We start from the raw sequence: 25,771 nt of genomic DNA on the forward strand, positions 1-25,771 counted from the left end.
AGCCATAAAACCTCGCTCTCTCTTGTTATTTTCAGGATGAGATTTACGATAAAAACATGCTTCATGTTTGATTCGACATTGGAATCAGCATTGAAATTTCAGGCTGAGAATAGACACGTTGAGAGCAAATTCGCATAATTGGATCATCAAAATATATATAAAAAAAAAATACACTGAATCCGAAACCATTCCATGGTTGAATAAACTTGGAAGAAGATTTATTTGGTCACTCTACGGCCTCCAACGATCAGCACTCATCTAGACCACTCTGACTGCAATACCAAACATTTACCAAGCATGTTCTTAAGAACACGAGGAAAATTTCGGCTTAAGCATCATCAAGAGCCAGGACTCCAGGTAATGGTTTGCCCTCTAGAAGCTCTAAGCTGGCACCACCTCCTGTTGAGATGTGGCTCATCTTGTCAGCAAGTCCAACCTTCTCCACAGCAGCGACAGAGTCACCTCCTCCAATGATGGTGGTCACTCCCTTGCCACTGAGCTCAGCAAGCTTCCTGGCAATTGCCTGAAACAGGAAAAATAATGCTCGATTACAATGCTTCAATGCCAGTGGTTTAACCTTGTATCTAGTTAATATGAGATACCTCAGTTCCCACTGCAAACTTCTCGAACTCAAAGACACCCATCGGTCCATTCCAAATAATGGTCTTGGTTGTATCCAATGCCTCGCTGAATGTCTTGATGGAATCAGGTCCTATGTCCAAACCCATCCAACCATCTGGTATCTCAGAAGCTGGCAACACCTGCAAGAAAATTGCACCAAACACTCTGAACAAGATCGTTCTATATCACATTCCAATTTCATGTGCATGTGTGCATCCAAGCATGTTCTTTTGTAACCCAACATAAAATCTGGCCAAATTGCTCCGAGTAACTAAGAGCAACTCCCAGGTTTTACATGCACTATTTCCAGGGAATGCACATAATTTAAAAGGGCAATGACACAAGACCTTGCTGTTGGCATCTGGAGCAAACTTGTCAGCAACAACCACATCAGCAGGCAGCAGCAGTTTTACCCCCTTAACCTTGGCCTTCTCAATAAGTGAAGTTGCAAGATCAAGCTTGTCTTCCTCAACAAGGGAGGACCCAACTGAGTGCCCTTGTGCTTTGTAGAAAGTAAAGATCATTCCTCCACCCAAGAAGAGGAGGTCAACCTTCTCCAAGAGTGATTCGATAACTCCAATCTTTGAAGATACCTTTGAGCCGCCAACAATTGCAGCAAATGGCTTCTTGGGATTTGCCACAGCTCCAACAAGATAATCGAGTTCCTAAAACAGAGCACCCAACAGGTCATATATGCCAAGATGGCCAAGCATGCAGCCATGAATTTAAAAGGTCAAATTGGATCAAACAGAAAATTGAATCTACAATACAGAGTTTTGTTATATAGAGCGTTTCTCTTTCAATTTTTATCAGACGTGTAAGTTCACAAGATATAAATTCCTTGGGGAAGAGCATTTTAAAGAAGGAAAAAGACCAACAACATACCTTCTGCATAAGGAAACCAGCAACAGCAGGCTTCAAATATTTAGCCACGCCCTCAGTGGAAGCATGGGCTCTGTGAGCAGTGCCAAATGCATCATTCACATAGATTTCTGCTAGAGAAGCGAGCTTCTTTGCAAATTCAGGGTCATTCTTCTCTTCCTCCTTGTAAAATCTTACATTTTCAAGGAGCAAAACACCCCCTTCTGGAATCTCAGCCACAATTTTCACAACCTCCACTCCAATACAATCATTTGCCATCTTAACATCAACACCAAGAAGTTCAGATAGCCTTGGTACAAGAGGCTTCAAGCTGTATTTAGGTGTGACACCCTTTGGGCGTCCCTGAAAACCATATTTGGAAATGGATTATATGAGAGAACATTCACCAAAAACAGAAATGAAGTTGTGAAATGCTCATCATTTTTTAGCATCACTTTAGCAATATCATGAAAGCAGTTCACTATTGAGATTATGAAATTTTCATGATTCTAGAGCATCACTGTAACAATTTCATGAAGGCAGTTCACTGTTGAGATTATTAAATTTTCATGATTCTAGAGCATCACTGTAACAATTTCATGAAAGCAGTTCACTATTGGGATTGTATATACAAGTTCAATAAGAACTCGTGGCAACACAGAAAAAGTGTACAAGGGAACAGAATAGTTGAATGTAAGTACAGAACAAGGATCGTTTATAACTAGACAAATAGAAAGAGATAAGCTTATGGCAGAAAAAGGCATATCAATGATTAAAAGACAGAAATTGATAACGTTCCCGCTATGGAAGAAAAGTTGTATTTACATCCCAAGTTAGTTGAAGGCCCAAGCTCATCCAGATTAAGAAACAAAGGGAAAACAAAGTTGTGGGATGGAACGATAGTAATTAAAAATCTGGAGCTTGTTCACTTTCTTCAAATTATTTGGGATTGTCATAAAAAAAAAACATGGAAAAGAATCATGATTACAGAGGGGAAAAAAACTTTGGTAATGGTTTTTTTTAGCCTTAGATATGGGAACATCAAGCAGCTCAAACTGTGGATAGAAAATCATCCACAGCCAATGGGCCCTAATTACTGCCAGCATTGAGATAATAATAAAAAAAAAAGCCATAATAAGACAGACATTCATGAGGAATCAGTTATCATAGCTACATTCTCCTTGTTCACCTAAGGACAGCACTAAGAAAAGATTGAGGAAATAAATTTTAGCTCGAAATATAAAGGGCCAAACATGTAATCATCTTAGGTAGAAGAGATGTGATCATAGAACCAGGAAAAAAGAAAGAAGAAAGCTAATCCAGAAAGGTAAAAGATGATTTTGTCTGATCAAACATCCTGGGGAAGAAAATAAAAGAGACCCCGCCTTGGAGACCATAAATGCGTTTATATATACAAAGTTTATTTCCTTTAAATATATAAATATATATATATATATATATATAAGAAATAACTTTGTTTTATTCACATGAAAACAATTGACAAGCCAGCAGATAATTGTTTGAAGAGAACTTTAAAAAAATCCAAATTTCAATCCAGTAAACTAAATACAGCTCGTTTTCCGATAATAATCTATCGTTCAAAACAGAGGCAGGAAGTCGAACAAAAGACATATTCACTTCCATGCAAATAAATATTCAAAAATATTAGAAACCAAAACGAAAACAGAAGCCGTATCACAAAATGTAAAGCCCAGATAAATCTGCAAATAAACAATCCATGCAGATCTAGTTTTGCCTAAAATCCACCAAAAAAGAGATCACAATAAGCAAAAACATATCATAAAAAGCACAATACAGCTACAAATTAAACATCATATGAATATGCACAAAAGTCCAAATAAGTGATCTAAACAACAGAATAAAAAATGAAATCTTTAAGACTGTGAAATCAGGGAGTCATCGAGTATTTACCAAGTGAGAGGAAAGAATAACTCTGGCACCATGACCCATCAAGTACTTGATAGTGGGGACAGCAGCACGGATCCTCGTATCATCGGTAATATTAAAGTTATCATCCAAAGGAACATTCAGATCTACTCTTACAAAAACTCTTTTTCCCTTCAAATCTGCTTCCTTTAAACTGCTAACACTCTTCTTGGTAGCCATTTTTCAAAACCAAATCCTGCACAAAACCCAAAACAAATGAAAACCCAGATCAAGAAACACGTTAACAAACATAAACCAGCGAAAAAGATATTGTAGTGTATAGGAAAGATTGGAACTTCTACTTACCAAGCGAGACAGGAGAACAAAGACCGGGGCTTTAGGTGAGATCAAGAAAAGAATAGGGTGAGAGAGTGGTGACTGTTTCTAGGCGTTTTTATAGAGTGTGGAAAATTAGGTGGGACATGGGACTTAATTTTGGGCCAATATGTGTTGTAGGGGTAATGGATTTGGGTAAACCTGGGGCGGTTTTTGCTGTTTCTAGGCTAGCAAATTGGTTCGTAAATGGGGTAAGGCGAGAATATACGCTTTGGATTCGAATTTGTTTTGTTGATAGCTAAAAAATGAGTTTTTTAGAAAAATAAATGAGTTGATTTAGGGAAGAAAAGTGATGAGCATTGATTTGCTAGCTTTTTTTCATTTCTTTTTCAAGCTATTAATTCAAAGATTGAGCAACATTTTAGCTACGACTTTTTTTCGTAAGTGTGTTTTCTGTTGAGGTAAGACTAATGTTTTTTCTTGATAGAGCGTGGAGTATGCTCCGCTATTACATGTCTTCATATCGCCCAGGGAAGTCGTCCTGCGCTCTCCTCCCAGCACTACTGTTGACGGCTCTTGGTGTTTCTTTAATTTTTTTTATTATATATATATATATATATAGAACGCTTTGATGATGTATTTAAATTATATTTGAAAATACGTTTTGAAATAAATCCGAGTGGAAAATCATCAAATTTATATCTTTTTTATTTTAAATACGCTTTTACATAAGCATGCATCTATGCTGTATTTTCATAATAATAATGTGATTGAAAATGCTTTTGTTAGAAAAATATATTAAATTGATTCTTTTTATAATTTTAATAGTTAAAAAACATATTTAACTTTTTTTCTCAATACAAATGCAATTTCAAAAGTGACCCCAATACCAAACTTTGCTATAGTCTTTTTAAAGAACTGCCTTTTATCCTATCGAGTTTTATTTGCATTATGAATAATTAATATTATATTTATTTAGAAAAAAAAATCTATTTAATAAATTATTGAAAATTTAAATATACATTATTTTTAAAAAATATTATAAATTATATCTTGTGATTTCATCTAATAATTTAAATTATTGAATTGAAATTATTCTTTAATATGATATCAAAATCTTGATGACCAAATAATTATAAATTTGAATTTTAATATTTTTATTTATTTAATAAAAAATTAAACACAAAATAATATAAAATTATGAAAGTTTTAAGTTTAAAGAGTTTTTATTTGAGGAAGTGTATTAAAAAATAAAATAAATTATATTTAAAAATTTAAATTATTAAGTTAAAATGATGTTTAATAACAATTGAATAATTAACATAAAAAATAGTGAAGCTTATGATCACAAGAAGCATGCTGCGATTATTTATACTTTGAATTACTTTTGTAAAATCATTTTTTTAAGGCCAATAGCTTAAAAAAATAAATATTTCATAAGATTCTGTAGTCGTAAAATTTGGTAGCCACGAACGAGTTGGATTTTGGGACAGGTGATAGTCCACGGGAGACTTGATTTAAGAAAAGAAACGGGTATGCCTTCCCATGATGCGCACCAGTTTTCTAATTCACCTTTAGAAAAAGCTGTCAGCGGAGAAGAAAAACAACGGCCATAGCCTTTCATTTCAGTGGCTTGAAACTTCCGGAGATTCTGTGAAGAACTTTGTTGCCCACGTCACTCTCAACATCGTTTGATTTCCATTATATTTGTATCACAGAAGGGGAGCTGCTGACTTGAACTCCTACCTCTTGAGAGAACATATCATATAGAAAGCTGAAATGAACCAATGTTCTTAACGAGAATAGGAAGCTACGAAGCTTTCTCAACTCAGTCCTGTTATGCACAGATACCGTAGCATTCCGAGTAGATCGATCATATCGTATACACATTTCCCAACAACTTGTATTGGTTATCCAGTCTCTCATATCTGCTCTATACTTTCATGTGAATTTCAAAAATGACTAATCCAGACAGGAGACTGGAATTTTGCCTTCAATGGCTGGCTAATCTTGCAAAGTTAGGACTGAATCACATAGATACAGGAAGGCAACAGCTTAAGTAAGCCTTTTTTCTTTTATTTTCATTTCCAGATTCATCAAAAGTACTTCTCAAACCACATCATGTCAATTTACTGAGAATTGATCGATCAAAACCAACTATTTATTTAAAATCTTGGATCACACTTGTTAACCAACCTCAACGTACAGCATGACTCGTACTTCTCTACAACATTGCATCTCCCTTTTGTAACAATAAAAGCAAGGACATGGAAATGGGAACGGGATTGGGGGGGAATCAAATTATCCTACACAGCAACTCGTTCGACTTCGTCAAGAGCAAGGACACCTGGTAGCGCTTTCCCTTCCAACAACTCCAAGCTGGCACCACCACCAGTTGATATGTGGCTCATGACATCAGCAACTCCTACTTTTTCTACAGCTGCAACAGAATCTCCACCTCCAATAATAGTTGTAACTCCCTTGCCACTAAGCTCAGCAAGCTTCTTTGCAATGGCCTGCAAGCAGAGGTTCAACTCTAGTTCACCATCTAACCAAAGGTAATAAACCCAAAACCATGTGATGGGCAAGCATAAACTGCAGGTTATATATGAAGTTGGAATGGGTTTAGCAAGCCACTTCACAAAGTTGAGTCAAGTACCAGGACCATTTTTTATCATGTACGGTTGATCCAAGTAATAGAAAGAGTAGATTATTGGAGAATTTTGCAATGGTATAGACATAGTTAATCACACTACCCAGGTATTTGTATACATGTGAGCTTCCAACGAGGTATCATAGCGTGCCTATGAGGGAGTGGAAACAAAAGTAGCATCCAAGCTTGAATAGATAAAATCCAATAAACAAATTTAAGCACCCTGTTCTTGCATACCTCTGTTCCAATCGCAAACTTGTCAAACTCAAACACTCCCATGGGTCCATTCCAGATGACAGTTTGGGTGGTTCCCAAAGCCTCGCTGAATGTTTTCACAGATTCTGGTCCTATATCCAGTCCCATCCAACCATCTGGGATGGCCGATGCTGGCACAGTCTGCAGTGAACAGAACAGCACTCGAATTGGTTCAGTCACAGAGAGCATAAAAAATGTCAGAGTAAGAACGGGTTTTAGGGAACTTTCTTGTGAGAGCTTAGACCACAAACCTTGCTATTTGCATCAGGAGCAAACTTGTCTGCAATTACCACATCACTAGGTAGCAAAAGAGACACTCCTTTTGCCTTGGCTTTCTCAAGGAGCGATGTTGCCAAACCAAGCTTATCTTCCTCGACCAAGGATGAACCTACTGGGAGGCCTTGAGCCTTGTAAAATGTGAAAATCATGCCTCCACCCAAAAGGAGGATATCACACTTCTCCAGGAGTGACTCAATGACTCCAATCTTGGATGAGACCTTAGAACCACCCACAATGGCAGCAAATGGCCTCTTTGGGGTTGAAACTGCCCCAACAAGGTAGTCCAGCTCCTAAAAACAAGGTAGAGAGAAACAGAATTACAATAAGAACCGAAGATTAAAAAAGAGACACAAGATAGTCAGCAACATTGACAATTGGCGAGAGAAAAAAGTTAAAGAGTGAATGTGCTCAAAGCGTAAAATGAACAACGACAACAGCACAATAAGGCGAAATAACACAGCCAATCATTCAGTCTACATACGACACCTAAAGGCAGTTTAGATGAAGGTCTTGATAAAACAACCTCTGAGTCATAGTCTTATAGAGAGATAGGTAAAACTTTTTTATTTCATTCAAAATATTAGGGTATAATATCTCACACAGTCATATAACTTATAAACCAACCTTCTGCAAGAGGAAACCAGCAACAGATGGTTTCAAGAATTTCGTGACTCCCTCAGTTGAGGCGTGTGCTCTATGAGCAGTTCCAAATGCATCATTTACATAAAGATCTGCCATGGAAGCAAGCTTCTTTGCGAATTCAGGTTCGTTCTTCTCTTCTTCCTTGTAAAACCTGACATTTTCAAGAAGAAGAACACTGCCCTCGGGAAGTGAAGCAACCAACTTTTCTACCTCTGGACCAATGCAATCATCAGCTTTCACAACCTGCTCAGGTAGTATATATTAGCCATATTGTCCAGCAAACACGGGCATTTTCTATTTCTATACTTCCATGAACAACTTGTACCTGAATTCCAAGGAGTTCAGATAAACGGGGAACAAGAGGTGCCAAGCTGAATTTTGGAGTTACACCTTTTGGTCGTCCCTGAAAAACAATCAAACAACACTTCAGCTCATATGGGCAAACCACTAACATTATGCAGAGATTACGAACCCAAATTATTTTCACGGATAACCTATTATGACCAGAAATAAATCCGCAAACTTAAATGTTATTGAGATATTTCTGCAAACAATTGTTATCATTATAAAAAAACACACACTAGCTAAATTTACCAATATAAGAACTAGCTTCTACACCAAATCCAGCAGTAAAAAATAATTCTTTACTGAAGCAGTTCTCAGAGCATAATATCGTTCGATAACCTGAAGAAGACAAGCTATAACATTCAATCCCTTCTTAACATTCTATCAGTGGGCAATTAACAATTGCAAACCTGCTGCCAATTTCTCTAACTCTCTCAAAAGCAACAGAAGAACTTTGCATTTCCTAAATTACTACCTGAATTTCGGACCCATTAGCACGCAAGTGTGATTCCAATAAACCAGCACCAAATATATATATATAGAAAATAAAGAGTGATTTTCAGAGTATTGTGCAACTAAAAGTCAATGCTATGATTCTATTCGCATGACATCAAAGATCAACGCAGGAACCAAGAAATTCAGAGTCAACAAAACCATCAGAATCAATGAAACGCACAAAACAGAAATGCTACAAAACCCAAATTCAAAAAATGAAATTGAACAAGATCACACGTACCAAATGACTAGAAAGAATAACTTTGGCCCCATTTGAAATCAAATATTTAATAGTAGGAACAGCGGCTCTAATTCTAGTATCATCAGTAATTTTCTGATTCTCGTCAAGAGGCACATTCAAATCAGCTCTAACAAACACTTTCTTCCCTTTCAAGTCAGCAGCAGTCAAGTCACCCACACTCTTCTTTGCCATAGACACCACAGCTCTTGGTGCTCTACCATTTGACTTAAAAGATCGGATTTTGGACACCACATGAGAACTAAACAATGGGTCTGCAGCAGAGAAACCAAGACCACGGAGGCTGGTTGTGCGGAGGCCAGAGGTGGAGACTGGTAGAAGGGAGGCACGGGCAGAAGTGGAGGTGGAGGCGGCGGCTGCTTTGAGGAGGGAGAGAGTTGTTGGTGCTGTGGCAGAGGCCATTTAGCGGTGTTTGTGGGCTGTTTTGTGAGAGAAGTTGTGTGGACTAAAAGGAAAAGAGAAGGGAATGAGGGGTTATATGGATGTGAAAATGAGGCACTCTATCTCTGATCTTTTGGAGTGAGAGTGAGGGATGAAAATAACGGGGAAGCTGTGGACGGGAAGAACGAAGGAGGGAAAGAATGGGCGGTGCGTGTTGGTTTTTGGATTTTCTCTTATCGTTTAATTGAGGTTGTCGATGCTCGATGCTTTTTAGATTGTAACTTGCTGTACGGTGCAGCCTTCTACTGCTACAAGTACCAACCAACAACGGTGCCGAGAGGGTTCGGGTTCGTTAACTAGTTCAGCCGCCATGACTCGTCCTCCTCCTAAAAAGGGCTTAGGTTCGATTGCCTTGGACACGCATGGGGTTGGCTGGATACTTTCAATTATTTCGAAAGTTATCTTTTTAAACAGGAGTACCCATTTTGATTATAGATTTTTATGGAAAGTGTGTTGTTTGGTGGTTGTTTTTTAAATTATTTTTTTAATAATATTTTTTTAAAAAAAATTTATTTTTGACATTAATATAATAAAATAATTTCAAAATATATATATATATATATGTATATAATCTTAAACAAAAAAATTTAATTTTTTTTTATTTTGAAAAGGTGTTTAGCCGCCTTGTTGCCAAAGGGTGTGCATGAAATATAATTGTAATTAATTGTTGCATCTGAGTTAAAACAGGATGGAATGTATAATTGTTTGAACAAGGTCCAGATATTAACATTTTTAGATTTAGATATTGCGAGTTTTAGCACTGAATGGATTCTAAAATAAATGCATATTGTATATTTACACTTATAATAATCAAATGAACACATATAATTCGTATATCTAATACCTTATATAAAATTAACAGGACATGTACTTCATATTAAAACAATATATATATATATATATATATGTAAGAACTTTAAATTTCAATCAAACACTCCAGCAACACATTTAAGACCATGTATATCAAAATTCTAGTAAACTGAAGAGTAATTTGGCTAATTGATTACCTTTTAAAGTTAGGAGCTGAGAAATGGTTTTTTATTTGAAATTATAGTTATAGTTGTGGTTTAAAGTGTTTTTTATTTAGGAATATATTAAAATAATATTTTTTTTATTTTTTAAAAATTATTTTTAAGATCAGCACATCAAAAAAAAATTAAAATTTAAAAAGAATTTAAAATTAAAATTTAAAAAATATAATTTTAACCAAACGTTTTTGCAAACAGCAGCAAATAAAAGTTATCATGGCCCAAATCACATAAACAGGCGACGTCAATGCAAGGGGTGTGCATTTGAGTTTTCCCTAGCAACGTTAGCCATGGGCCATCCTTAAAAATCTAAGTTTACTTCTGGATTGGGCTTTTTACTGGATCTGTCATCCAGGGCTCCCGAGGCTAAGACTTTTCTATGTAATCGATCAAAAGCCCATTTGGAACTCTCTCTTTTTCCCGTGAATATCTATCCGCCTCCCGTCCTGTCATATCGTGTTATTTTCAGAATATGTTGAGGATTGTGGCAGAGTGATGATTTAAAATATATTTATTAAATAAAATTATTTTATTTTTTAAAAATTATTTTTAATATTAATATATCAAAATAATGCAAAATATAAAAAAATTATATTTTAAATAAAACAAAAAAATATATAAAACTTAAGCAAACGCCGTGCAAAACACACCCTTAATTGCTCTGAATGGTGCTCTCGGTCCTGTGATGCCATACTAAAAAACCCACGCTAATAGGGTGAGCAGCGGGATAATGTGAGTCCTTTACATTAGAGGTTTTCCTTTTTCAATACCGTTCATTTCATTTTTAGCTTATCTTTTGTGTCCATGCCTTTGACTCGGCAGCTTGTGCTCCGTGCCGTTGGCTTCTCTGGAGCAGATATTCGGAACCCGGTCAACGAAGCTGCGATCATGCCTGTAAGTTTCTGAATTTGTCACGAAAGATACAGGTACCGGTGGAAACATTCCCTGGTCAACCAATGGCGCAAAGGTTTTATAATCTTTTTCAGCACGTGGCATGTGTAGAGACTACTGTCATATCTCTACCTCCCATTTATATTTATGATATCTATTCGGACATCTTTATTTCTGAACACTTTATTGCCATAGATGGAGCATATATCTACCCCTCTCCTTTTCTTTGGGGTTCTATACGAAGAAAATGGAATGTGGCTGATGAGAACACGAGATAATGGTTCCCACATGAGAGAGGAAGGAGCGTCACTAGGTCCATTGCTAATTCTTGTAGTTAGCCTGGTTTTGAATGCTTCTGTTCAGTTGAAATCTTAACTTAGTGGATCCCGTATTTCATAAAGTCATACAATTTGAACTGTTGGAAGGTTCACTGAATTATCCAGAAATGTGGAACATTATGTCTAATCATTTATTGCAGGTAAGGATAGAGCATTCCAAGATCTATCAGAAAGTTGATGTGTTAGATAAACAATTACTTGAGGGCATGGGTGTACTTCTTACAGAGGAAGAACAACAGAAATGTGAACAAGACACATGTCTGTCGTTATTCATCCTTGTGAAGTGACAAGGAGTTTATAATTCTGTTTAAAACTATTTAACCATCATATTGATATTCTTACTTGCTAGGTATCGTTTGGAAAGAAGAGACTCCTGGATTTACATGAAGCTGGTATTACAGTATTAGCTCACTTGTTTCCTTCCTTTGATTGGCATGCATTTTCTCAGCTCCTGCCTGGAGGCAAGGTGAAATTTCTCTTTGCAAGCTGGATTTGTGATTGCTGCTACTCAACTGCAGATGCAAATGGTGCTAGCTCATGGTGGACGTTGTGCTGAACGTCTTGTGCATGATGAGGACGTTACTGATGGAGGAGGTGATGATCTTGAAAAAATAACAAAGGTAAATGCGGTAATTTGAGTATAACATATCGTCTGGGCATGTCCATGGAGTGGGCCTAATCGTCTGCCCAGCATTCCCATTTGATTACTAAAAAGTAACAAGAGGAATAAGGTAGCAATTAGAAATTGCTGAAGTCTCTTTGATAAAGATTTAGGTATTGTTTATAGTTTAGGGTAGGCATTTTGGTGGCTGTCCTTCGACAAAATGTTTTCTTTCCAGATCGCTAGAGAGATGGCAATCAGCCCAATGGTTTCATCAGCGTGACCCAAACACAGATGCATATTTTTTTGTTCTCTGTCTAGAATTTTACTTTAGTGTATTGCCATAGCTGAACAATATTGTATAGTTATGCATCCAGTGACAGTGTCACTGATCATTCACATCCAATTCCTCGTCGGTTTCTTCTAAATTGCGTTTTTCTTGAATGTATGTTTTGTTACGTACAATTCATCTTTGACGAAACAAATCTATATTCCTCTTCGCCTTTGCACTGAATTTAAATGGTCAATCTATGTTTTGTTGTATCGGTTATGAAGATTGTCAAGCTGTGTGCAGAAAGATTGTCAAGCTGTGTGCAGATTCTAACGTCCGAACCCTATTTTACACGCCAGTTTTGTATACAGGGAAGCAAGCAAAAAAAAAATATACATATGTATGTATGTATATAAGAATATTTGTTTATGTGGTTGAATTTACTTTTAAAATGTTTTAAAAAAAATTAAAAAAAAACCATGAAAATCATATTTAAAATTAAAAAAATATTTTGATATATTTTTAATTAAAAAATATTTTATATCCCATTACCTAACGCACACTAAATAGAAAATCTTTTCTTTTTCTATTGTAATTATATATATATTATTACATATATTATTCCTATTCGTCCTCTTGGAAAAGAAGGGAAGGACTGTTTCGTTGCCGTTTACCGGGGAAGAAAATCAGGGTTGCAAAACGAGGCGGTTATATTTGGAGGACCAGTAAAAAAAGAAGCTGAAGCTGGTTGTTAACCCTGGTGGGTGCATTCTAATCATTAACAGCTTGCTGTAAGAAACAGCCCCCTCTCAAAGACAAGAGCCAAGATGGAGGAGCAGCAACAAGAAAAAACACATGTAGTTGACAGCAACTTCCCACTCTTCTCTAAAACCCCTAAACGCCCCAAACTCCAGAAAACCCAAAACCCTGATGCAAGCCCTGAAATCCCCAAACTCGAAAAAGAAGCCTCCTCAAACCCTAGTAACCCCGACTCCGCCGCCGCCAAAACCACTTTGTTTTCTGACCTTGGCCTCGCCGAATGGGCACTTCAAACCTGCAAAGAACTTGGTATGAAGCACCCAACTCAAGTGCAATCCCACTGCATCCCCAAAATCCTCTCAGGCCGGGATGTTTTAGGCCTGGCCCAAACTGGAAGCGGCAAGACGGCAGCTTTTGCTTTGCCGGTCCTCCACCGCTTAGCTGAGGACCCATTTGGGGTTTTTGCTCTTGTGATAACACCAACCAGAGAATTGGCTTACCAATTGGCAGAGCAGTTTCGTGCTTTCGGTTCTTGTCTGCATTTGAGGTGTGCTGTTGTTGTTGGGGGTATGGATTTGTTGAGTCAAGCTAAAACCTTGATGGGGAGACCCCATGTTGTTATTGCTACGCCGGGAAGAATTAAGGTTCTGTTGGAGAATCCTGATATTTCTCCTGTTTTCTCTCGAACCAAGGTAAATAAATAAATAAGCAAATAAAAAAGAACCTTCTTGATTGTGGTTTTTTTTCTTTCTTTTTGTATAATTCTAGAAATAAATATTTTAATTGGTTGTTTTAGTCCTTTTAGCTGAGATTAGTGTTTGATACAATTTGTTAACTGTGAGTAGTGTTTTGTGTTCATTAAGGATGTGGAGATAGATTTTGCTTTTTATCTCGCTCTTTAAAGTTTAAAGATGCAGCTTTATTTATTTCTGTTTTGCTCATTGTATGCTTCCTTTGTTTGATAAAAGTGCGTGCTTGTATATTTTTTGTTTTATTTTGTTTCAGTTTCTAGTTTTGGATGAAGCTGATAGGTTGATTGATGTTGGATTTCAAGAGGAATTAAGAGTGGTGTTCAATTGCTTGCCGAAAAGTAGGCAAACTTTGCTTTTTTCTGCCACAATGACAGGTGAATTGCAAACGTTGCTTGAGCTTTCTGAAAATAAGGCTTACTTTTATGAGGAATATGAGGGTTTCAAGACGGTTGACACTCTTAACCAGCAGTATATTCAGATGCCCAAGAATGTGAAGGAGGTTTATCTTGTTTACATTTTGTCCAAAATGGAAGAAATGGGAATTCGATCTGCCATAATATTTGTCTCTGCCTGCAGGTATAAATTGCTTCGATGCAAATTTCTTCTGTCTGCTCCCTGATATTCTATTTTACCTGCTGTTTTTGTTGTGTTTGCGATATTAGCTTCTTTCTTGTGGTAATAATCATGCCATCAGTGGCTTACTTGTCAGATGACATACCTGGTGACGTCTCTGGGTTGCGATTTTCCATGGCACGTGTTTTGCCCCTGGCTAATCTTTCTCTTGTGACTTAAAGATATTGAATATGATGGTATTACTTTTTCCAGAAGAATTTTATTGGTTACCTAGGGACTCGTTTGGAATTGTGCTTGTAATGGAAAGGTGCCATCTGTCCTAGATAATCTTGTGGCAGAAGAGGGAAGTGCCTATACCATTAAGGTGTGTTACATCAGTTGTTCGATGGCAAAAATCAGTCGGGGGATTACTACTTCCTTTAGGAAGCATAGTTTCATAAGTTGCATCAACTTCTCTTTCAAGATGACCGCTGGAAATTATGTCTGGTTCATGCTACATTCTGTGAGCTGTGTGTCCTTGCCTGAGTCTTCTTCATAGTAGTCAATCTTCCTTTGTCTCCCTGTGGGTTCTGTGTAAATTAGATTCATTTTGGAATAAAATGTTCTTGCAAACTTCTCAATTTTGAGATCTGGAAAACCCACTCATTAATGCCCTTGTCTTTGTAATGTAAATGCAGCACTTGTCGCCTTTTGAGTTCATTACTGAAAGAGCTTGATCATGAACCTGCAACATTGTACTCACTTGAATCCCAGTCATCTAGACTTGCTTCATTACATCGGTTCAAATCGGGACAAGCTTCTATATTAATTGCTACCGATCTTGCTAGTCGTGGTTTGGACATTCCTACTGTTGATCTTGTTATCAATTATGATCTTCCAAGGTTATACTTCTCAAAGATCTTTATTCTTTGTTAACTTATCTTTAAAAAATTGTGCTTAAATTATCAGCCTGATATTGCAGGGATCCTACAGATTATGTTCATCGTGTAGGGCGTACTGCAAGAGCAGGCAGGGAAGGGCTGGCTGTGAGTTTAGTTGCTCAGGTAAATAGTGGAAGGCTGTAATATATTTTTGTACCTGTAGATTTTATATTCTCTTTAGAGCGCCATCATAACCCTGCAGCTATGCTTGTAATTTTCCAACAGTTAAATATTCTTCCAATTATGTTCTGAATGGCTAGTTTTATGGGTATCCCTATGTCTGGGAACATTATCTGGGGTGGAAAGTTATTAGTGTTCCTAAATGTGCATGCTAATTTTTCATGATTAATGTCAAATCATAGGTCCATGGGTCTCCCTATGTTCTGACTACACCTTAGTATATGTTTAAGAGAAAGTGTGCCCGATGTTTTTTTTTGTTTTTTAGTCCTTGCTTGTCCAAAGAGCATCAAGGTAGCCATTTACTGAAGATGCTTAATTTGCCTTTTGTTCTAGAAAATGAGAAGTGAGAAAAATAATACTGGTAGACATTCTTTTTCATGCCTGTCTAATTGATATTAGATTTTTTGAAGTTAACATTTGGATGCAGTTTTAGAGTTTGTGCATTTTGCAACACATGCAATGGGTTATATCACCAGCTTACATGGTTAAGGATTGTTTTACTTGTCAAAGGCTCTCAACGGTGCCTCTTTGGCATGATTCTTTGTAGTGCACAAGTTGTTTGCACAAAAGGAAGCTGTAGTTTCTGTAGCTTTTTCCACCATAATATATGTCTGCTGTTTATGTGGACATTGACTCTGAAGGCTGTGATACATTAGTGCTGTATAGTAATTGAATTGGACATTTCATGAGTGTGAGTACGTGTACTCTGGTCTCCCATGTCTGTGCTTGTGTGTATTTGTTACAGGATGATCTATAAATAGCATTTTGCAATTCTCTGCTAGAGTAGAACCTTTAGGTCTATGGAATGTGCTGTACTTTGAATGTAGTTTTACTCAACTTTGTTACATTTGATTGGCAGCATGATGGAAACCTCATGAAAGCTATAGAAGCTGAAGTCGGAAAACAGTTCGAAAAATTCAAGTATAAAGAGAATGAGGTCCTTTCCGATATTACAAAGGTTAGATCTCTTTTTAACTGAGTAACTGATATTACGATGAAATAGTATATGCAGGGTGTTCAGCTACTTTGTTTGAAGAGACATTCATATCCCTATTAGTGCTGGGCTTTCTTCCAAATTTTTGTGGGAATCTCATTTAGTTCAAAGTCTATATGTATGCTGTTACATTCTGGATGAAACTACTTGCTTTTCTTGTCAATGTGATGGCCAATCACTATCAAATGTATCCAGCCATTCTCCACTAGAAAGTCTTTTTTCAAGCCATTTGATTTTGCCTGACGCCTAGATATATTTCTGCAGCAAGGAAGTTATAGGAATGACATGCAATTAGATTTTACCATTCCAACTCCACTACCTCAGTATATTCATATGCCAATGCTTGTATAGGTTAGTGAGTAGTTATACAAACATAGTCATATGCATTTGGTTGGTCTTGCAGTGATTCATTTCACCTTGACTATTCTTAAATCATTGAACCCTGTTATTTTTTTTACGGTTTACAAGATATTCTACAGTCACCTTGCTGGCTGAATGGTGGTCTACAAGTATTCTAAATAAAGCTTAATGACTAAAGACCTTTTCTTTTTCTTTCATCTGGGGAAAAAAGGAGAAAAAAATGAGCAGAAAGAAAAATCTGATTGGTTTTTTTTCTTTGAAGCCTGATGAGAATCATTAAACGGCAGTCTTCCAGTTTGCTTAAGTATCTTTATATTAATTTGCAGGTTTACAAGGCTAGACGTGTCGCAAAAATGAAGATGATGGATGATGGCTTTGATGAGCTGGTAAAAGAACGGAAAAAACTGAAACAGAAATCCCTAGCAGAGAAGGGATTGTTGAAGAATAAAAAGAGAAAGAGGAAAAGTAAGGAGATGTTGAGCTGATGGTGGTTTAAGTGTTGTGCCCCTTCTAATCCCGCTGCATTTTGCGAGCAGCATCTCTGTTGTGAAGTCAAGGCTGCCTTCCTCTAGAACATTTCTTCAATTTTATTATAGGTGAGAGATTCTTTTCTTTGCATGTTTTGAGCTCATGGAAACTATGACCAGGACTAGGAGTAGTATCCCTTAGATAAATTTTTGTGTGTGTCAATGCACGCCTCCGTAAATGACTAGGCATCCATGTGTCTGGCTATTTTGATCGAGTCTATTTATATATTTGTATTCACTCTTCTGTAAACTGCTAAATATTAATTATATCTTTCTTGTATCAGAATCCATCCAAATCAGTTGCTTTCTACTGAAATTTCATCTGACCCTCCTTGGTTACGACATCATAGCTCAGCTCTTGTTTGTGATGCTCATAATTAGTTTCACGTTAGAAGGGGGAGGTTCTGCATCTTGACTTTAATTAAGTGTTTCTAACTGTGATATTGGTAGTTTTTTTGAAGTTTTATTTTATTTAAAAATATATCAAAATAATTTTTTATTTTTTATATTAACACATCAAAATAATTTAATAATACTAAAAAAAATTTAAAAAAAACACGTGGTTATGATGTAATACTATATGGGGTCTAAGTACTCGTCGGCGGTCCTCCTCACCACTCTTAGCGGTGCTTTTTGTTTGTGTATTACAATAATTTTTTGAAAAAAAATTAAATTTATTTTATTTTTTTATATTTTTATATTATTTTGATGTGTTAATATTAAAAATAATTTTTAAAAAATTAAAAATATTATTTTAATATATTTTAAAATAAAAATTATTAAATATAATTATATTTCCAAGCACTAAATAAGGGAGGCATTAAAATGGATGGATGTGAGCTTTTTGCGAGAGTGGAAGGCGAGCATATATACCTGCATCTTGTAGAGCTCGTTCGTAAGCATGCTACTCGTTAACCTTTGGATTAAAAGTTCATCTCATCCACCATGAATAAGTAGCAAAATTAACCATTAATCTCTTCGATAAAAGCTATATTTATGAGCAGGTTTTTTTTAAATGGAAAAAAACAAGAATAGTTTTTGATTTGTTGATGTTAAAAATCATTTTAAAAAAATAAAAAATATTATTATTTTAAAAAATGACAACTGCTTGACTTTATTTTGTAATTATGGTTGCCATCGAAATCGTTCCCCTTACAAATAAAGAAAGAAAAGAGATGAATCAATCCATCCATGCATCATGGATCTTGGATCTCCATCTCTGAAAACTCAAAAGGCCCAAGATGCGACTTTATGCGACACGGGGCACGTGTACCAGAATATATCATGGATCTGGGATCTCCATCTGTGGCATGGGGCACGTGCTTATATATAAATGTATTTGGTCTCATGTGTCCTCGTGCTCTCATTATTATCGGACAGCTGATTTTAGAATCAAAGTAGATTAACACTATGTTTGGCATATAATTTATTGTTTACTTAATTCTTCCTTTTGATGTTATTTATTGCTTTTATTATTGCTTTATTTCTAGTTTTTATTAGCTTGTTTTGTTTTTAATTTTCTATAGTTTTTTTTATTGTAAATTGAAGGTCAGATCTGGTTTTGAGATGAAATCATTGATTTTTTTATTCTAGAAATTTGACTCCTCATTTCATAGTAAGAGAACAAATAGAGCATTATCGTTGTATTGCAAAAGATTCCTTTTTATTTATTTAAAAACTCTCTAATTATTAAATTAGTATTGGTTTTATAGATAACTTGATTATATTTATTTATAAAAAAAATCTTTCTAGATGGACCAGTCCTTATAACTAAAGAGAGAAAAATTGAACCTCTCAATGCTCATCTTTGTTTTCTTTTTTCTATAGGCGATAATGCTTCTTTTCCTTTCGAGTAAAAGGTTAGTCTATCCTATTACAATAAAATATTTATAATTTATCAAAGATACTTAAATATAACTCATCAAACTTATAAATATCCAAGCTCGACATTTAATTGAGATAAGCGTCTTAACCTTTTCATTATTAACTTTTTAAAAAATAATTTTAAATAAACAAAAAAAAAACAATAAGTGTTGATATATCAATAAACATTTGTAGTTTTATCATCATTTCCAAAAGAATTATTCCCAACTATTTTTTTAAAAAAACAAATCTCCGTTACAGTGTGTTAATTTATATCATTACATAATTTCATGTAACATATCTGTAAAATTACTTTTTAAACAAGTTTTTTTTTTGAAAATACAAAAAAATATACCTTTTATTTTAAAAAAGTATTTTAAACATCAATACATTAAAATAATATAAAAATAACTTAAACAAATCAATTTTTTTGTGAAACTTGGTTACACCACCCAACTGAACACCCCAATACTATATTTTATATGGGATTACGCCTATCCATTCCAAGACCTGTGAAGAATATTTTTTTTGTTTCAATAAAAACATCGTACACCTGAATCGATACCTCTCTATCAATTTTTGTTAATAAACCAATTAAAAACACGTGAAAATCAGGTGCATATAAAAAAATCAAAATAATTAATTAAAGAACACTAGGCAGTGTTAATAACAAAATGGAGGAAAAAATAATTCGAATAAAACCAATTCCGAGGAGGGCTGTAGAAAAAGGAGAGGATAACCATCTCTCTTGAAATTGGGTAAATAGTTAAAAAAAATCCTCTCCCTGTTAGTTACTTTCTTCAAAATCATTAGACTGTATAATAAAATATGCGATTCTTCTTACAGTTCCTCAAGCAACACTGCAGCTATCAATGGAATCCCACGACCCAATAATAATAAAAAAGAATTAAATTAAATGCAAGTCTTTGCAAGAAGCTCTTTTACCTTAGATCGCTCATATTTTTAGGGTTCTATTCCAATTATTTCTCATGTCTTCTGCTTTTGATATCGCTCAATATTATTTTTTATTTTCATGTCAGTTACTTTTAATACTGTCCAGTGTTTTATTGTTCATTTGTCAATTATTTTTATTTTCCTAGCATGCATATGATTTTTCGTGTGTTTTTTAATAAATTTATTAGCATGACCTAGCAAAGGGAGTCAAGTGCTGAGACCATTGCTCGTTTTCATTACCTCCTCCATCATCTTGCACCCTCGATCACGCGTTTGTCTTCCCTTTCCCGGTGGTCACCCAGGCGAAGCTCACCTCCTTTTTTCTCCGTTTGTTTGTTTTCGACCCCTTCGCCGTCACCGATCACAAACTGTCAGTTGATTAATATTGACCCCAGCGCAAATTCCCATGCAGCTCGGCCTCTTCTGGTCTGAAATCAATATATAAAGCTTGTAAAGCTTCTAGTCGCTCGGCTTCTACACCAGTGAACAAAAAATCGACTGCATCAGAGTTTGAAAATCACACCACATTTTTAAGTGAAATGGCAACTGAGCTTGCATTAAATCTAATAAAATCACCATGATTTTAAAAATCAGATGACACGCCTTATCAAAAATGGCGAAGCAACTTCTAACCTTGTCTGTACTCAATATCTGTGTTCTAGGCTATCAGGCCCACGACGAGATGACTGGACGGACTGCCCGCGAGGCGCGAGTAACTTAGAACTTATAGTCTAGCAATTCATTTCTTCAGAAAGGGGAAAGAGGGTGTTTGAGATTGTATTTAATTTTTATAAATTTAAATTAATATATTTTTTATATTTTTTTGTATTAAAAATAAATTTTTAAAATAATTAATATATTTCAAAATAAAAAATACTTTTAAAAACAACTTTACATTCAATTTCAAATATAACCAGGTTAAAGTATTTCTGATGAAACAACTAAAACATTAAATAAAATAAAAAAATTATACTTTTAGCTTTTATATTTGCTGTTAAACACTCTAACCGGTCAATCAAATAAATAGCTAAAATAGTTATTCAAGATATAAAATGTTATTTTTATATTTTTATGTAAAAAAATAAAAATAAATGAAAATAGCTTTCTTTGTTGGCCAATATTTTTTTTCATTTGTTTTTATATTTGTTTGCCAACATTGTATAGTTATATTAAAATTAATTTAATATAAAATATATTAACATATAATTGTATCTTCTAAATTACTTTTTACAGAATACACATAAATAAATAAAAACTATAGTTATACTATTTAAAAAACTTTTTTATTAATTTATCTCCTTATTATAGCATTTCCAATGGAAAACCAGGTCACTGTCACACCGTCCCCGCCATTCTCTTGCAAAGGAAAGAGACTGGCGCATTTTTCAGCAAGCAAATGGAAAACCAGGTCACTGTCACACGGTCCCCGCCATGTGATAATATTATTGCGGCACCAAGAAAGGAAAAAACATGAACAAAAGGAAAATATCGTGATCGACTGATAGAATCCAAAGTATATTTTTCTTGTTTCGTATTTAACAGGAAAATATGCGATATATATTTTAAATAAAATTCATAATATGATATTTCATTTAGTCAGAATAAAAATAATTAATAATAACAATATTGTACAAAATCCCCGTTCAAGGTTTTTTTTGTTGGAAATTTTTTCTCTGATTTCTCTCTCCTTTCTTTGCCATGCTATGAAGAATTTTCATGTTGGGTTTTGTCCATTGGACTAATTAAATCTCACCAATTCACTTGTTAATGGACTTCGTTTATGAAGATAGATAGATAAATAAATTTTTTATTTTAGGGCTGATATATCAGTTCCATCAGAATTTACTATGAAAAATTTATTATTTAATAAATATATTGAAAATTCAAGTTACACGTTTACATTAAAGGGATATTTTTTTATAAATAAAATATTGTGTTGAAATGTAAAATACTTTCATGAGAGCTATGCTCATACTTAATTATTCTTATTTATTCAAAACTTACTTAAAATTATCTCAAAATAAAATTAAAATGAACTTATTTTCACCGGTCAATCATAGCAAGAATTAAAAGCATGAAAAGAAAATTTTCATCTAAGTTGACCTAATTTCTTTGTTTGTTTCTTAAACTTAAAGTTTGAGTGTTTCTACTACTTCACGACCTTTTTCACGTGTGAGCCCTTGCCTTCTACAACATTAATATTTTCTTAACAAATCAATTTAAAAACATAAAAAAAATTATAACAAAAATATTTTTTAAAAAATAACAATACCATAAAAAATAAATACTGTATTGATAATATATATGTTTTAGAGTCTATTTGTTTTTTTATTTTTTATTTTTAATTAATATTTTTTATATTTTTAGATTATTTTTATTGGATAATATATTTATAAAAAAAAATTAAAAATATATTATTTAATATATTTCTAAAAACAAATTAGAAAACCCGACACTTTAATAAAAACACTCCATTATGAATAGCGGTACTGCCAGCTGTAGCACAGTGACAATTAATGAAAGATGGGATTCCGAGGAAAGGTTGAACAAGACAACAAATTAGATTGACAGTCCCCGGGGCCGAGAAAGATTAGAGAGTCTACATCCAGAAAACAATAATTATCTGAGAAATGAAACCATTATAGTGATATTAAGTATTTTTAAATCAATTAATATTAAATATCATTTCTGAGTTTTTAATTATGCGCTTTTTATACTGCCTAGTGCTATCCTATCTCGTAATTTAAATTTAAAAAAATCAAGTTACAGGTCGACTAACTGTTTTAGAAACGCTGTACAAACTATATTCTTTCAAGTTTTAATTTTTTTTGTTTAAAATTAAAAAAAAATTATTTTTTTAAATTGTTTAGACATGCTGATAAAAAATATTTTTAAAAAAATATTTTAATAGTATTCTCTTACTTTATAGCAGTATTTTTTAGCTATTTTATTATATATACAGGCCTATATTACCCCTGATATCATTTCGTTCCGAGGTAAATGAAATGCAAAATAGTCCACACTTCATGCTTGTTGTTCTTTATCTCGCCTTTACAGATGTTTTTTTAGCTATTTTCCACTAAACAGCTTTGTGTCGAGTAATAATATTATTTAGAGTTTTGTTTTAAAATATAGTAAAATAATATTTTTATTTATTTTTTAAAAATATTTTGAATATTAGCATGTCAAGATAATAAAACAAATAAATTTAAAAAAAAAATTAAAACATAGATAAAAAATAAACAATAGTGATATACAATACACTCTCTGACGTGCCCATCAAATTCACATTTATTTGCGAGAACTACAATACTGGTTATCTCACGCTGTTGCTTCTAGATATCATATTAGTACATTGTACATGTTCCGGGTCAAATTTTTTTAATATAAAACATATGAAAAATGTTACTAAATATAATAAAGTAGATTGATTTTAAAATCTTTCCATTCAACTTTTTATTTAACTCAACTTTTTAATTAAATTATATAAAAACTAATTTTATTTAAATTAATCTATTTTATATTTTTAAATGAAACTTTAATGGTCTATAAAAATATATTTTAACTCTTAAAAAACTTCAGAATAATATTTTTTTTTTAAATACCAAAACGATAATATATTGAATTAATTTCACACCTCCTTGCGACGGAGATCATGAACTCTACTAGATTTAATGATTTTTTTATATTTAATTATATGATAAAAATATATACTCATAAAATTAAATATTAGTCTAAAATAGACACTTATTTGTGACAGTTATTACTGAAAAGCAAACAAAAATCAACAATGTAGTTTATTTTATGATCAATATAATATTAAATAATAAATTAATAAATTAAAAATAATTAAAAGACTACAAAAAATATCATATTGGTGGGTAACTTGCTAAACCTATGAATTAGGTAAGGACGAGCTATTACACAGAACTTGTAAATTGGATTGTGTACCATGCCAAGATTATAATTTGATTTTCATTTTAATCTATTTTTTCATCCAACTACATTTTAACAAAAATAAATGATTATAAAATTAAATATCAGCCCAATATTGAGATGATCTTTTAAATCATGATAACCATATAAAAGACGAAATAAAACCAATAGCGAAAAATGAAGTTTTAATTAACCTAGCATCTAAAAAAAACTGATTTTTTTAAAAAACCTGTGAGACTTGTAAGCTAAGTCAATCATTATTTTTTAATGTATTACTATTGTAATCCACCATCAACAAATGTTGGATAAATAGTGATTTTTTTTATATCATTTAATTTTTGTCGCTTCATAAAATTTAACAAAGTGATTTTTATATAAAAATATTTTTTCAACAATATAAGAAAAAAATAAACTATAAAAAAGTGAAATTCAATTAAAAAACACATCAAGTCTATAAACTAGGTAATCTTGGGTCACCCCAATAAATCTATAAACCATGCTAATCCAAGAGAAAAACAAAATAAAAAATTATAAAATTAAATTCTTGACTAGCTTAATATTAAAAAATAATATTGATAAAAATAATTTTAAAAAATCATAACATAAAAATAAAAGAAAAAGAAAAGAACTATATGCTAAAAAAATTATGATGAGAAACACTATAACAATTCATAATGTTTTATGAGGAAAACTACAAGATAAAAATAATTTTGAAAAAAATCATAAATAAAAAAAACAATATGTTTTTTAAAAAATTACGTGAAAAACACTGTAATAATTTACAGTATCTTGTGAGAAAAATTACAATGTAAAAATATTTTTTTAAAAAATTATAACAAAACAAAAAAAATTGTATATTAAAAAGAACAATGCGAAAAAAATACTGTAATAATGTACAATATTTTACAAAAAAAACTATAATATAAAAATAACTTTAAAGTAAATCATAATAAAAAATTATACATTAAAAAAACATATAAAAAAAATACTACATGGTCAACAGTGAAAAGTTACAATATTTCCCCAGATTACCAAGCTTTCGATATAATAATTATAATAATAATTGGCAGAATGTCGTCTACCAAATCACGGAGGAGGAACTTTACCACCTATAGGAATTTTTTATGGTTAACACTAGACATATTTTTCACATTTTTTTTTTGTCAACCTCGACCATGAACTTAATCCTACTGTGCAGGCGCATCCAATCCCGTCCTATTAATTAATTTTTATGATTTTACTTTTAAAAAATAGATAGACGTGAAAAATCTTAATTATATATATTATGCTTGCATCTATTTTTATTAAAAACAAGCCATAGAAAATAACTTCACCACAGGAGAGTATCACAATCAATTTTATTTATTTTTTAATATTTTTATGCAGAACTTACAGGAGAAATTTCTTATCTGGAGACTTTTAAAATCCGAAAACTACATCAGTAGCGTTTCTAGGCCAACCCGTGTCCACAAATTCCCGCTTGAATGTTTAAAGTATAATAATTTTTTTAGAATAATTTTTATTTAAAAATATATTAAAATAATATTTTTATATTGATATATCAAAATAATTTTTTATTTTAAATGAAAAATATTTTTTTATAAAATATATTTAAAACACAATTCCAGGCAAATTCTCTCCAACGTCTCTTCTAACTTTTAAGACGAGGTCCACCGTCAATCAACTTTCCTTCTTCGTTTAACGCCATGCAAACACACTAGAATTAGTTTTCCCAACCTAAAAAGGCTAA

General features: G+C 33.3%; 3 protein-coding genes across 3 annotated transcripts; 1 reads left to right on the forward strand and 2 right to left on the reverse strand.

Annotated features, from left to right (window-relative positions):
- LOC105120069 (phosphoglycerate kinase, cytosolic) lies at positions 1-3,997 on the reverse strand. Its single transcript, XM_011018286.1, has 6 exons — positions 3,736-3,997; positions 3,415-3,625; positions 1,507-1,845; positions 969-1,286; positions 603-761; positions 1-523 (listed from the first exon to the last, which is right to left on the reverse strand). Exons 2-6 carry the CDS (start codon positions 3,607-3,609, stop codon positions 329-331), a joined length of 1,206 nt encoding a protein of 401 aa, XP_011016588.1. The 5' UTR covers positions 3,610-3,625; positions 3,736-3,997; the 3' UTR covers positions 1-328.
- Positions 3,998-5,810: 1,813 nt separating this feature from the next.
- Positions 5,811-9,272, reverse strand: LOC105119970 (phosphoglycerate kinase, chloroplastic). The gene is made up of 6 exons (XM_011018194.1): positions 8,616-9,272; positions 7,860-7,937; positions 7,517-7,777; positions 6,865-7,182; positions 6,596-6,754; positions 5,811-6,221 (listed from the first exon to the last, which is right to left on the reverse strand). Exons 1-6 carry the CDS (start codon positions 9,033-9,035, stop codon positions 6,012-6,014), a joined length of 1,446 nt encoding a protein of 481 aa, XP_011016496.1. The 5' UTR covers positions 9,036-9,272; the 3' UTR covers positions 5,811-6,011.
- A 3,551-nt stretch (positions 9,273-12,823) lies between these two features.
- Positions 12,824-17,615, forward strand: RH36 (RNA helicase 36). Its single transcript, XM_011018593.1, has 6 exons — positions 12,824-13,654; positions 13,968-14,290; positions 14,965-15,168; positions 15,249-15,330; positions 16,247-16,345; positions 17,068-17,615. The coding sequence occupies exons 1-6, from the start codon at positions 13,031-13,033 to the stop codon at positions 17,224-17,226; spliced, it is 1,491 nt and encodes a 496-aa protein (XP_011016895.1). The 5' UTR covers positions 12,824-13,030; the 3' UTR covers positions 17,227-17,615.
- Positions 17,616-25,771: the final 8,156 nt, after the last annotated feature.

This window comes from Populus euphratica, unplaced genomic scaffold, assembly GCF_000495115.2.
Source record: "Populus euphratica unplaced genomic scaffold, PopEup_1.0 scaffold1.1, whole genome shotgun sequence".
Lineage (NCBI taxonomy): Eukaryota > Viridiplantae > Streptophyta > Magnoliopsida > Malpighiales > Salicaceae > Populus > Populus euphratica.